The following is a 13,222-nucleotide window of genomic DNA, read 5'->3' on the forward strand; positions in this document are numbered from 1 at the left end:
TACATAATCACCTCCTTGAAGGCTGGCTCATCTTCTCCGAAGGCAGAACCCCATTAATTAACAGCACAGACTCACACCATAGCCAAGACGAGGGGGGAAAACCTCAGTCATGCACATGTGGGGGCTAAATGAGGACGAAGACCAGGCAGAGAGCAGGGTTCAAATCACCCCACCTGGCCAGGACAATCCCTGGGTGCTCCCTTGGGCCACTCGCCTGACCTACCTCGCAGGGCTGTTGTTGCGAGGATAACACGGGGAGAACCACGCGCGCCCCCAGGATCTCCTTGGAGGAGAAAGCGGGCGATGAATGCAATGCACGAAATATATGAGAGGCGACCAGGTTTTGCAGGTGAGGGGCCCCCGCCAGCCTCCGCTTCCAACACCCGGCGCAACGACGCCGAAGTTTCCCCCGGGCTCGGCTCAGGGAGCAGCGCTGCTCCCCCCTGGCTCCCCTTCACCCTCCCGGCTCTCTCTGCCGCCCACTGGGGACCCCCCTCACCTGCCAAGTCTGGAGCGCCGGTGGAAGTTGCATGCATGCATGCAGGGCGCCGCGTTGCCATTGCATTGCACTGCACTCCATGCAATGACTTGCACGCCCGCCAAGGGGTCTCCCCGCGGTCCGATGCGTCCCCTCCGGCGCGGATGCAGCATTGCAAAAATAACACCCCCCCGACACAGCCCTACCTGGGGGGCAGCCTCCGCCGCTCTGCCTCCGCGGGGATCCCCGGGCTCCATCCTGCCGCCCGATCTCCGCGGGGGTGCAGGCAGGCTGCGCGGGGTCTGCGCGGAAGAGCCCCTGCCCGCCCGGCCGCCGCTGTGCTCATTCCATGGCCGGGAGAAGAGCGCTTCAAACAAAACGCCCGGCCCGCCAGGCCACGCTGGGAAACGTAGTTCGCGCACCCCGCACGGGCGCGGAGCCCAAGGGCGAGGGGACTACGGATCCCGGCAGCCCCCGCGCCGGGGACGGAGGGGGAGAGGCCGGGTGCAGGGATGGAGGGACGGGTGGACGAGCGAGTGAGTGAGTGGCAGCCGCCAAGCCTTGGCCGAGAGCCAGGAAGGGCCTCCCCGCAGGAGGAGGAGGAGGAGGGAGGCGCAGAGAGGGAGGGAGGGAACCCCAGGGGTCATCTAGCGACGGCGCCCCAATCGAAAATTAGACTTAAAAAAAAAATTCGATTTTTTAAATTTTTCCCGCGGCACACCAGGCAACATCTCGCGGCACACTAGTGTGCCACGGAACAGTGGTTGGGAAACACTGCACTAGTGCAAGGATGTAGCTGAATACTAACTTGGATGACATATATAAATTCTATTCTTAATTTGTTTAAGAATAGATAACACACAAGTAAATGTATGGGGAGTTTGATCATGTTGCTGAGCTTATTTATTGATGAACTGAATTAAGATGTTGCAAAGTATTCACTGGCTCACAAAGCATAACCAAAGAGAATAACGGATTTTTTTTGGGGGGGTGATGCAATGAGTGAAGCTTGAAGAGAAATGGGACTTCTTCTGCAGATGTTCCATAGTCTTGTGCATCTTAAACTCTTCTGCATTCTCCAAAGTGCATTAGTATCAGCTTTCTTTTCTTTATTCTGATGAGAAAAAACAAATAAATAAATAAATGCGAGAATTCATATCATGTAAGTTTCCTTATAACTCATTAAAGATAAATACTATATAGGTGGGAAAACTAAGTTCATCATTGCCTTAAGCCCCAGGGAGGGAAAGGGCTATGGAAGAATAATGTCTGAGTCCCTGGAGAGCTTCTGCCATTTGCCTAGACAATATCGAACAAGGTGGACCAGTGATCTTTTCAGCTCCACCACTTGGTGGAAGATCCGTCTTCTCCACCCTTCATTGTTGATCTGTGTCACAGAACATAGAACCGATTTGGGCATCTTTCCCCTGCCCTCTCCTCCCACAGGATCCCACTTGGCAGCAGCAACAACAGTACAGTCAGGATGGTGGTGCATGTAAACCCATTTGAATTTAAAATTCAAGGCGGTCTACAGATTAGTTCTGCTCACATGTTCATTTGGGCCTCATATGCAACACATAACACACATTGTGCAAAAAAAATATTAAAAATTCCTGCATTGCAGGGGTTTGAACTAGATGATCTTTGTGGTCACTTCCGACTCTACAATTCTATGGTTCCCTCCATTCTGAAGGAAATCAGCCCTGAGTGCTCACTGGAAGGACAGATCCTGAAGCTGAAGCTCCAATACTTTGGCCACTTCATGAGAAGAGAATACTCCCTGGAAAAGACCCTGATGTTGGGAAAGATGGAGTGCCTGGCATGCTTGGTCTATGGGGTCACAAAGAGTCGGACACGACTAAACGACAACAAAATGATATACTCACATATATTCATTGCAGAAGTGACACCGGTTGCTATAGGTCTTGCCATCAGAACCGCAGTGGGCATGGTACTCCTCAGTGCATATGACTTTTGGGTACCCTTGGCAATATTTCTGAAGAAAAAGGACACAGCACATATTAAAGGCTCCTCCCCCCTTAACCTCTGGACTGCAAGGCCTTTCTGACTGTGACTTGCCTAATAATGAGGCACAGATAACAAATACACCAAGTGTTAATTTAAGATATGCATTCAAGCACAGGAAAAGCTGCTTTATCATCCTGCCAAGCAGTGAACTGCGTGATAATGTTCCATATTCAACCCGAGTTACCACTTCTTTCAAAGATGCTCCCAGACATGACATGTGTGTGTGTGTGTGTGTGTGTGTGTGTGTGTGTGTGTGTGTGTGTGATTCCTGTATTCAGTTCGTAGGAAGAGAATTTCAGCTCTGTTTTGGTTTAGTTAGCATTGCTCTTCCCAGCTATTAACAGGCTGGAAAGGGGCAGAATGCTGCTCCCGTCTGAGGCTCTCCCAGCTCTTGGCAGTCAGGAGGAAAGTTGGGAACGCGGATTACTTTTTGCCGTTTGGACTGTGCCAGCTCCACACAGCAGAGAAGTCCAGTGTTTAGGAGCCTTGGGGATTTACAGGACCTTGTATCCAGAAGAACCAGAAACTCTGGCACCCTGTGGCCACCCACAGCTTTCTACTGGGGTAGTGCATGGACCCCACCCCATCCAATTTGTGGCTCTGATTTATCTAAATCAAGCCTGCTTTGTTCCAGACTGATTTGGACCCCAAACCACCTGATCAAGAGCTGATTTTTATGAATCTCCAGAATATCACAGACTTGCCTTGCCAAAGAAAAATGCCAAAACTTTCATCGTCAAGGCATGAGATTTGGTTACATTGTAACCCCAAATGGGGGATCAAACCTGTTGAATTACAGACGGTCAATGCCGGGGTTTCATGCAAGACATTTTAAAAGTTTTAAATGCTGCAGGGTTAAAACAGGTACAAAGTTATTTTACGTTGTGACACGGAATTTGAAGATTAGAGGTGGGTAGATCCAGGGGTTTCATACTCAACACATTTAACAGTTGCTTTAAAATACATCTTTAAAAATCCACTGTGAGAGTCCAATCCTGCCAGTTCTCAAGAATATTATTATTCCTGATTTCATAAGACTGTGGCTAAATAATATGCCTGCAAGGTTGGGTGGTCTGTCTAATTGTTGGGTTGGAATAACTTCCCAGCATCTAATAATAATAAAATAACCCCACTAGGCAACTACAGAACACAAGCTGGGAGTAATAGCAACTGGAACTAATATGAAAGCGGGGGGGGGGGGGAGAGCTCTTTTCTGTTATATATATATATGCATATATGTTTCTGTTGCCTGTATTTTAATTCAATTTCAAAATATAATAAAATTCCACAAGAAATATAAATTCACTTTTCTTAACTCCATGCTACTTTCATGTTACATCTAGTAGGGGTTACCACCCACCCACTTCTGCTGCACTTTTCTGCTTGTGTGGTGGCATCTTGGTAAACCACTTCTTACTGTTTGTAGCTGAGTTTTCCCCAGAGGCAGAGGACAAGAACAGGAGTCATACTCAAATCCACAGTCAAGAGCTTCTTTATTGCTTGGCTGGTTGCACAAGCATTTCTGATACTACTATATACAAGCTATTTACATTCCTTCTTTATCTCTCCAGCACGGTATAATCTCAGTCCAGTAATTAACAATCCTGACACAGCAAAACTCACAGTATCAGCAGCACACATGGTCTTACTTCCAACCTTGTTGTCAGCATGTGTACTGACAGTGTGATGGCCTGGGATTCGGATTTGGATCCTGAACCTGAGGAATCCCAGCCTGCACAGGATTCCCCGCTTCCAGAACCAGCTGAGCTGGGGCTGGGGCATGAGCCTGAAGGGTCCTCACCTGTGCTGGATCCTCAGGTGCAGGCACCAGCTGAGTCTGCTCTGGCTCCTGAGGGGATGGAGGACCCATGGCCTGCAGGTGCTCCACCCTCAGCCCTGTCAGAGGAAGCCAAGGTTGCCTCTGGGTCTGGTAACCCTCCAGCCTCTCCTGAGCTGCAGAGGCTCAGGGCAGAGAGGCGGAGGGAACTAAGTTCCCGCAGGAAGAATGCTCACCTCCAGGCCAGGAGAGGCGAGTCTCCTGTGGATCGGGGCCGCCCTATGCCTCGGGGGAGATAAAAGCCAGCCAGCGCAGGCCCAAGTTGTGGGAGCAACATCATTGGTTGTCAGTACCAGCCTAACTTCCCTGCTGGAGCTCCTGACCTCACCCAATGCCCTGCCCTGCACCCAGCTTCGACTTCTACGGACTGCCGTCATTTTGCACCATTGACCTCGGACTGGACTCGGACCTCGCCTCTTGGTTAGCCCCCAGGACCAGACAGTGTGTGTGCTTTCCTCATGTGGAAATTGCAACCTTCAACTTCCTCCCTTTATTTGTACCTCCAGCTGACAACAATCAAGCCTAGAGTGCCACTCGCACACACTAAACAAAATTCTGGAACCCTCTTTAAAGCTTCAAGGAACTTTTATCTGTTTCTTAAAGAATATTTTCCTAACACAATCATAATATTTTGCACTTACCGCTTCCCATGATGCTTTAACAGCAACATCTAGAAGCAAAACACAGAAAATGTAAAGTTATAAAGAAAATCCATATATTGAATAACAGTTCATATTAGAACAGTTATTTCTAGGAACAGAAAATGAGCATAGTATCTTCTACATCCTTTGTTATCCTGAAAGTACACCCATAATGTGGCTTGGAAATATGCAATTTACTTTAAATGTCACAGGGCATGGATTGGAAGATAATCAAATCAATGGAAAATGGTGTAATCAGTTAAATAGGAATAACTGAATATACTGATTCATTTACTAGCTAACTGGGTACCAGTTTTTTTTTATTTCAGTGGACTACCCAGCTGTGGTGCCGTGTGTGTTTAGAATTGTTCCCAAGTCCACTATTTATTTTACAAGAGCCATGTGGAGATTGTGAAGGAAGCATGGTGTGTGCTGGTAGTAGTTCAGGGGGAATTAATGTTTGAAGTCTCACCTCACAAAGAGGTTCCTATTGGGAGGAAAGTGCTGGGTACTATCTGGAATGAAGAGCCCTGATGGATTGTGAATCTCACATGGCAAGACATTCATTCTGGTTCCTCCTGACATGTATCATTTCATGTAGGAGGAACCTTGAGAATAGGCATGTTTCAGTATTCAAATGAATGTGGGAAAGGCTCAAGTGTGTGTGTGTGTTTGGGGGATGTGTGTCCCTATGTTTGACCAATGTCCTCTCCTTCATTTAGCTTTCAGACATCGAATACCAAGGTATGCAGGGAGATTTTAACTGGATTTAATTAACACAGGTGGAGCCTTCCTACATTCATCTGAAGACATGAATAGTCTATGGACTGTTTGGTCCCTACACCTCTCCGAGAAAGAGAACTTTTGCAATATGAAATACGACTCACCTGAGTACAAAAAGAAGACCATCAGAGTGAGGAGGAGAAAGCTGCTTGGCTTCATGATTTTGCTGGTGGGTTTGGATCTGTTAGCCTCTTAGTGCTTTTCCAAGCAGTAGATGCTTTTCAGATTCCACTGGTTATGGATGAGGTATGGCATCTCTTCCATGTATTTATGGAGGTTTCTGCAGCCTTGATGATGGAATCTCCCAATTTCTGAGAAATATTTACACGTGCAAATGTGATTATACAGGACTGCAATGTTTTCCGCCAGTTTTAATGGTTCCCCTTAAGTGCACATTCCCCGTGTGTGCAAGAAATATTTGGCAACCAGATCCTTAGGAAATACGGCTTCTGGTGCAATGATGACATTGCTGTTGCAGGTCACAAGAAATGAGGTACAAACAAAACAGTTTTAGAAATTATGGGATTCTTTTGACCAAAGGCAATCATTTTAGGACAAAGAAAAACAAAGGATCCTTACTCGTTCAGCATGTAAGTCATAAAATAAAAGAGGTATTGTTGTCCCAGAAAGCAATACAAACACATTATATACGTCAAACACTCTTATTATCTTCAGTTGTTTAAAACCACAGAAGTGGAAAACAAGCACAGAGAAAACAAGATTTGCTTGATAGGAGAAAACAAGCCATGAATGTATGGCGTGAGCATCTTGGATTTCCATTGTTTGAGGCCATTTTCTTCTGAATACAAGTTACTGGGAAAACAGAAGGTGGGTCCAGTGTTTTTGCCCTCAGGTCCTGCTTGCAGGCATCCCATAGGTATCTGGTTGTCAGCTGTGAGAACAGGATGCTGGGACAGAAGAGACACGGGCATGATCCCACATCTTGGCCAATTTTGGAAGCAAGAAGCTGGCAGGAGAAAGTCTGGACCTTGGGTCTGGAGAGTTTGGAGGGTTCCAAATCTTGGCAGAGCTATGTCCCAGTTTGTCGCTCAAAGGAGCTTCCCCTGATCCTATGCATTTTTACTCAGCATTAAGCCTTATGAAGTAAGGATTCTCTTTCAAGGAAGAGTGAATAGGATAGAAACCTGACACTTTATCAGATGTTTGCACAACATGGGGCTACTTCCTGCCTTTCCCTGCCATAAGCGGATATTCTGATGAGCAGTTGAGTTGCCTTCCAGTGGAAAAGGCTGAAGGATGGACACTATTTTCTCTGCTCTGTTGAGATTTCCTTGTGGAACAATACCTGTGAAATTGAGGAGCTCTTCTGCCTTTCTCTCTCACAAAAACAAGATGGCTGCTGCCTCTCAAAGATGTCCTGAATGAACTGGGCAACTGGGCATATGCACCCAGGTGGGGAAAGCAAGGAGGAGAGAAATCCCATTGCATTAACATTAATTCATATGATGGCAACTGAATTTTCAATGTGTATTTTTCTCTTAATTCTCTCTCTGTTTTTTTATTTTCTTCTATTAAAAATCAATAGAAAAGAAATGTATCATGTCAGGGGGTGGGTCCTAGTCTCAGTCTCTAATCACCTGGCTGTGTGCAGGTTTTTTTGGGGGAGTTTTTAATCCGCAGAACTCAATTGCCAGAACTCAGAAATGTCATAGTCGAACGGGAGAAGATTCTGCTGATTGTTTGACTCACTTCCTTGATTGTGCGTTATTAGTAAGAAACTTCAACACCAATCTCTCGTCCAAATCATATAATATTTTATAGAATAGATAATACACAAATAAATGTATGGAGAGCTTGATAATGTTGTGGAGCTTATTTATTGATAAACTGAATTAAGATGTTGCGAGATATTCAATGGCTCACAGAGCATAAGCAAAGCGAAGAATCGATTTTTTTTTGTAGTGATGCAATGAGTGAAGCTTGAATAGAAATGGGACTTCGTTTGCAGATGTTTCATAGTCTTGTGCATCTTAAGCTGCTATGCATTTTCCGAAGTATTTCAGTTTCAGCTTTCCTCCACTTTTGCTGATGAGAGAAAAAGAAGTAAATAAATATGAGAATTTGTAAGATGCAACTTTCATTATAACTCCTTAAAGAGAAATACTATATAGGTGGAAAAGCTTATGCCATAATTGCTATGTATCTTGGGAACGGGAAAGGGCTGAGGAAGAATCCGGTCAGAGACCCTGGAAAATTACTTCCCATCAGCCTAGCCGATATTGAGCAAGAGGGACAAAAGCACTTTTCAGGTCTACCACTTTGGGGAAGATTCCCCTTCTCCAGCCTTCACTGTACATCTGTGTCAAACTTCTCTAGCAGCAAATGTTCAGACTTTTACCTAGTGCAATTTCAAGATCCACATTAAGGAAACACCTAGTGTAGGCCTTTGTTACCTTCAGAATAATGTTCTTATTACCCCCTGATTCCCTGATGAGGATTTTTGTTATTTTTCTTCTGGGCCAACCCTACTACCTTTTGTGTTGTGTCTGGTGTTATGGGATGGGATAGTGTTGGGATGCTCCTAAGGAATTGAGGGCAATTGGTAAGCCCCCAGCTGTCCCCAACCCACGAGCCAACATGCCGGTCGAACTCCAGTCCTTTGTGCAGCATGAATCTGCGACCCAGAGCTTCAGAAGTTCAGAAGCTGGACACACAACTCAGCAGAGTAAACACACAACAGAAGTGGCAGGGAGAGGCTGTGTAAAGCATATTTACAAGCAGTTTATTCAGCATACATCAGGACAAAAGGAAAAACATGTCTTCTCCCCTTCATGTTGAAAAGCAAGCAGCTTAAGCAATAGCTACACACAAATGGAAGTTCCCAGCAAGCTGTGCTGGAGTGTAAACAGGCATGTGACACACAACAGTCATGCCTGTTCCTCTTAAGGTGGAATGGAATATTCTAACAGATGGAGCCCATTTGGGCCTATTTCCCCTCCCCACCCCCCTGGATCGCTCTTAGCAGCAGCAACAAGAGTGTCAGGAGGGTGGTGCATGTGAATAGCCCTCCCAAGCCACTCCATCTTCAAATCAGGGCTACCTACAGATTAGCTCCGCTCACCATGTTCCTTTGGGCCTCATAAACATGACAAAACTCAGGGCCATGGGCTAGAACCCCACATTGTGCAAAATGATTCCTGCACTGCCCGGGGGTGTGTGTGTCCCCCGCTTGACTTTCCCTTCTACATGGGTGCTGATTCTCAATTTCTTTTTATTTCGTTTATTTACATCTCACCATGCTGAGTGCAAATATAATCATTTACTTTTTAACTTCCAACACAGATGTCTGAGAGGAAAAAAAAAGATTCCTGCACTCCAGGAGGTTGGACTACATGACTCTCGGGGTCCCTTCCAACTGCATTATTCTATGATATACTCACAAATATGCATTGCAGAAGTCACACTGGTTGCCATAGGTCCCACCATCAGAACCGCAGTGGGGACGTTTCTCGAAGATGCACGCTGGGTTTGGATGCCCTTTGCAATATTCCTGAAGATGAAGGACACAACACTTTTAAAGGTCCCCCCCACTTAACCTTTGGACTGCCTTTCTGATTATGACATGATTAATAATGAGGCAAAGATGAGGAATGCAAATGACAATTCAACAAGTGTTGTATTAAGGTGTGCATTAAAGCACAGGAAATGCTGGTTTATTGTCCTGGCAAGCAGGGAATTGTGTGCTAATGTTGTTCTCTATTCATCCTAAGTTCCGACTCACGGGGGTTGAAACCTGTCAAATTGTAGATCGTCGGTGCTAGGGATTTCATGCAAGACACCTTAAAGTTTAAAATATTGCAGGGTTAGAACAGGTACAAAGTTTTTCACACTGCCAAACAAAATTTGCAGACATGGTAGTCCCTTCAGAGAAGATTAATCCTGCCAGATCGCGAGTGGGCAGCTCCAGGGGTTTCATGCTAGACACATTTAACAGTTATTTTTGCAAATAAATATTTATAAAAAACACCCAGTGAGTGCCTGAATTCATGACAGTGGCTAAATAATATGTCTGCAAGGTTGGGCGGTCTGTCTAGTAATAACAGAATAACCCCAGTAGGCTACAACAGAACACAAGCTGAGATTTTCTTACAAATTGTGGGTAGCAACTGGAACTAATAATAATTCCACCGCCTTTTTTTAAAAAAGGAATGGGACTACAGATGTGAAATCCTGAGGAAAAACCCAGCTCTTGTATGTTATATTTGTTTCTATGTGTTTTTGTTGTCTGTATTATAAATTCTGTTTTAAAAATTGACACACACACGTGCACGTGCACACACACACATAAACACACAGAGAATATTTTAAAATTCTACAAGAAATATAAATTCACTTATCTTAACTCCATGCTACTTCCATGTTCTATCATAAGAATAAATGATTTCCCACTTACTTCTTCAAATGATGCTTTAACAACAACATCTAGATGCAAAACACAGAAAATGTGAAAATGATTTAGCAAATCCGTATGTTGAATAATAGTCCATTTGATAACATTTATTTCTAGTAACCGAAAAGTGGGATGCATTGTATCTTGTACATCCTATGTTATCCTAAAAATGCATCTATAATTTGCCTTGGCAATATACAATTTCCTTTAAATGCCACTGAGCATGGATAGGAAGACAATCAAATCAATGGGAAATGGTTCAGTCCATTAACTACACTAAATACAAATAAGTGTATATACTGGTTTAGTCAATAACTAACTGGGACCCAGTTCTGTTGATTTCCCTTGAATGCCTGGCTGTGGTGCTTTGCGTGTTTAGAATCATGGCTAGGTCCACTTTTTATGTCACAAGAGCCACGTGGAGACCCTGAAGAAAGGAGGGAACATGGTAGCTTTAGGGGGCATTAGTGTTTCGAGCCTCAGCTTTCAAAAAGGCTCCTATTGTGTGAATAGTGGTGGGTACCTTGTGTAATGTAGATCCCTGATGTAGAGTACCTTTATTTGATAGAGTAAATCTCACATAGCAAGATATTCATTCTTGCTCTCCCCCCCATGTATAATTACAACATAGGAGGAATTTTGAGAACAGACTTGTTTCAGTGTTCAAAAGAATGAGAGAAAGGAGAGAAAGGTGTGTGTGTGTGTTGGGGAGATGTGTGTCCCTGTCCTTAGTGTCCCTATGATTGACCACAATGTCCCCTCCTTCCTTTCGCTTTCAGACAGTGAACACCATGGTTTGCAAGGAGATTTTAACTGGATTTGGCCACCACAGGTGGAGCCTTCCTACACTCATTTGAAGGCATGAATAGTCTATGGACTGTTTGGTCCCTACACCTCTCCAAGAAAGAGAAATTTTGCAATATGAAATATGACTTACCTGAGTACAAAAAGAAGACCATCAGAGTCAGGAGGAGAAAGCTGCCTGGCCTCATGATGATGCTGGTGGGTTTAGTTCTGTCTGCCTCTTAGTGTTTTTCCAAGCAGTAGATGCTTCTCAGATTTCACTGGCTGCAGTGAGGTCTGGACTCCTGCTATAAATATATAGACGTCATTGTGGCACCAATGATGAAATCTCCCAGTCTCAAGAAATATTTGCATGTGGAAATAGGACATTACAGAGAGCAGCAATGTGATGTACAAAGCATAACAGTTCCCTTCCTCTGCAGAAACAAGGGACATGCAAGAGTATGTGGTAACCAGTAGCTTAGGAAGTTGCATGCAAAGTAGCTTGTCTTGACCATAAGCCAAAGCAAGGCTGAAAAAAAGACTCCAGTGATAAATTGCATGTCATATAGTATTTGTCAAAAAATAATTTATTACACGGACTCCTAGCCAACCCTGATTTTAGATATTTATATTGCAGGGGTGGGGAGTTTAGATGTGGCTATCATGAAATCCTATGGAACAAGTCTAACTCGTTCAACTTGTAAGCTGTAAAATAAAACAGGTATTGTAAAGGTTGTCCAAGGAAGCAGTACAAACACGTTATATACGTCAAACACACCTATTATCTTTAATTATTTGAAAACCCCAGAAGTGGAAAACAAGCACAGAGAAAACAAGATTTGCTGATAAGAGAAAACAAGCCATCAATGTTTGGCGTGAGCATCTTGGATTTCCATTGTTTGAGGCCATTTTCTTCTGAATACAAATTACTGGGAAAACAGAAGGTGGGTCCAGTGTTTTTGCCCTCAGGTCCTGCTTGCAGGCATCCCATAGGTATCTGGTTGTCAGTTGTGAGAACAGGAGGCTGGGACAGAAGAGACATGGGCATGATCCAGCAGGGGTATTCTTGTGTTCTTCCGATGCTCAGATTATTATCTCAAGGTCATCTTCATCATTTTCCAATTCTCTTTGAAGCAGTATATTGTCATAGATTTAAGGGGGACACACCCTTAAACCCTAGAAATGACTATATGTTAGGATTTTGATTAATTGGGATATGGATTAAAATACAAGTTGCTCTGCCAGACAGAGAATTCCTGGACTTTCATATCCAAACCAGCCTGGTTGGCTTAGTGAAGAGCAAACCTGTTAACATGACAAAGGGCCAACAAGGAGGAGTCCATGATGGGGATGTTACCAAGGTGATGGGGTGTATATTTGGGGTGACAGGAAAAGGAAGTCTGGAAGTAAAGGATGCTGGGGGGAATAAGAAGCAGGAAAAAGAACAGGGATCCATCTTGGGAAGACTGGCTGAAGGCTGCCTTCGCTGCTGTGGGGTACAAGTCCCTCTTGAAATGCCCATAATTGTAATATCTGGACTCCCTCCATGCAGATCGAAGGTGTACATAGCTTAAGAAAACATATTTCTTAAAGCCAAGACAGTATCCTCCGCATCCTCAATTCTCCAAAGAAACAGAGACCCTGTGTGGGCGCCTGGACCCCATGGCCTGTTGCCACCATTTGGCAGAGAAAGGGGCAGGCATTCGACTTTTGTAGTAATAATCATTCTATTGAGATCACAGTGGTTTGGAAAGATCTTGATACTTCTAAAAAGAAGGATGATGCAACCATCATTCAGCAAAACTTTAGAACTAAGGAGTCGCACCTACAATTGTGAGGCGTGAATTCTGTCTCATCTCCTTCCTAACCACCGCAGCATCTCTCTCCAACCCTTATGCCTTTGCTTATTAGCCACCCATGTATAGTCCACACCAACATCTCCTCTCCAGTCATCAGACTAGCAGTTCTCTGCCCAATTTCCCTCATAAGTTTGGGTGTCTTTTACATGATACATCTTGGCCAATTGTGGAAACAAGAAGCTGACAGAAGAAAGTCTGGACCCTGGGTTCAGAGAGTTTGGAGGTTTCCAAATCTTGGCAGAGCTATGTCCCACATTTTCCCTCAGAGGCTCTTCTCCTGATCGTAAGCATTAAGCCTTATGAAGTAAGGATTTGCTTTCAAGGAAGAGTGAATTGGATTGAAGCTTGACACTTTATCCGATGTTTGCACAACATGGGGCTACTTCCTGCCATTCCCTG

At 44.5% G+C, this 13,222-nt stretch overlaps 2 protein-coding genes across 2 annotated transcripts; both read right to left on the minus strand.

Moving 5' to 3' along the window:
* Window positions 1-1,461: 1,461 nt before the first annotated feature.
* LOC309527094 (ovomucoid-like) lies at window positions 1,462-5,993 on the minus strand. The gene is made up of 4 exons (XM_082213613.1): window positions 5,872-5,993; window positions 4,985-5,013; window positions 2,365-2,474; window positions 1,462-1,592 (listed from the first exon to the last, which is right to left on the minus strand). Exons 1-4 carry the CDS (start codon window positions 5,924-5,926, stop codon window positions 1,538-1,540), a joined length of 249 nt encoding a protein of 82 aa, XP_082069739.1. The 5' UTR covers window positions 5,927-5,993; the 3' UTR covers window positions 1,462-1,537.
* Window positions 5,994-7,620: 1,627 nt separating this feature from the next.
* LOC309527093 (ovomucoid-like) lies at window positions 7,621-11,241 on the minus strand. Its single transcript, XM_082213612.1, has 4 exons — window positions 11,116-11,241; window positions 10,182-10,210; window positions 9,169-9,278; window positions 7,621-7,813 (listed from the first exon to the last, which is right to left on the minus strand). Exons 1-4 carry the CDS (start codon window positions 11,168-11,170, stop codon window positions 7,759-7,761), a joined length of 249 nt encoding a protein of 82 aa, XP_082069738.1. The 5' UTR covers window positions 11,171-11,241; the 3' UTR covers window positions 7,621-7,758.
* Window positions 11,242-13,222: the final 1,981 nt, after the last annotated feature.

This window comes from Podarcis vaucheri (assembly GCF_965113315.1).
Source record: "Podarcis vaucheri genome assembly, chromosome: 2".
NCBI classification, from domain to species: domain Eukaryota; kingdom Metazoa; phylum Chordata; class Lepidosauria; order Squamata; family Lacertidae; genus Podarcis; species Podarcis vaucheri.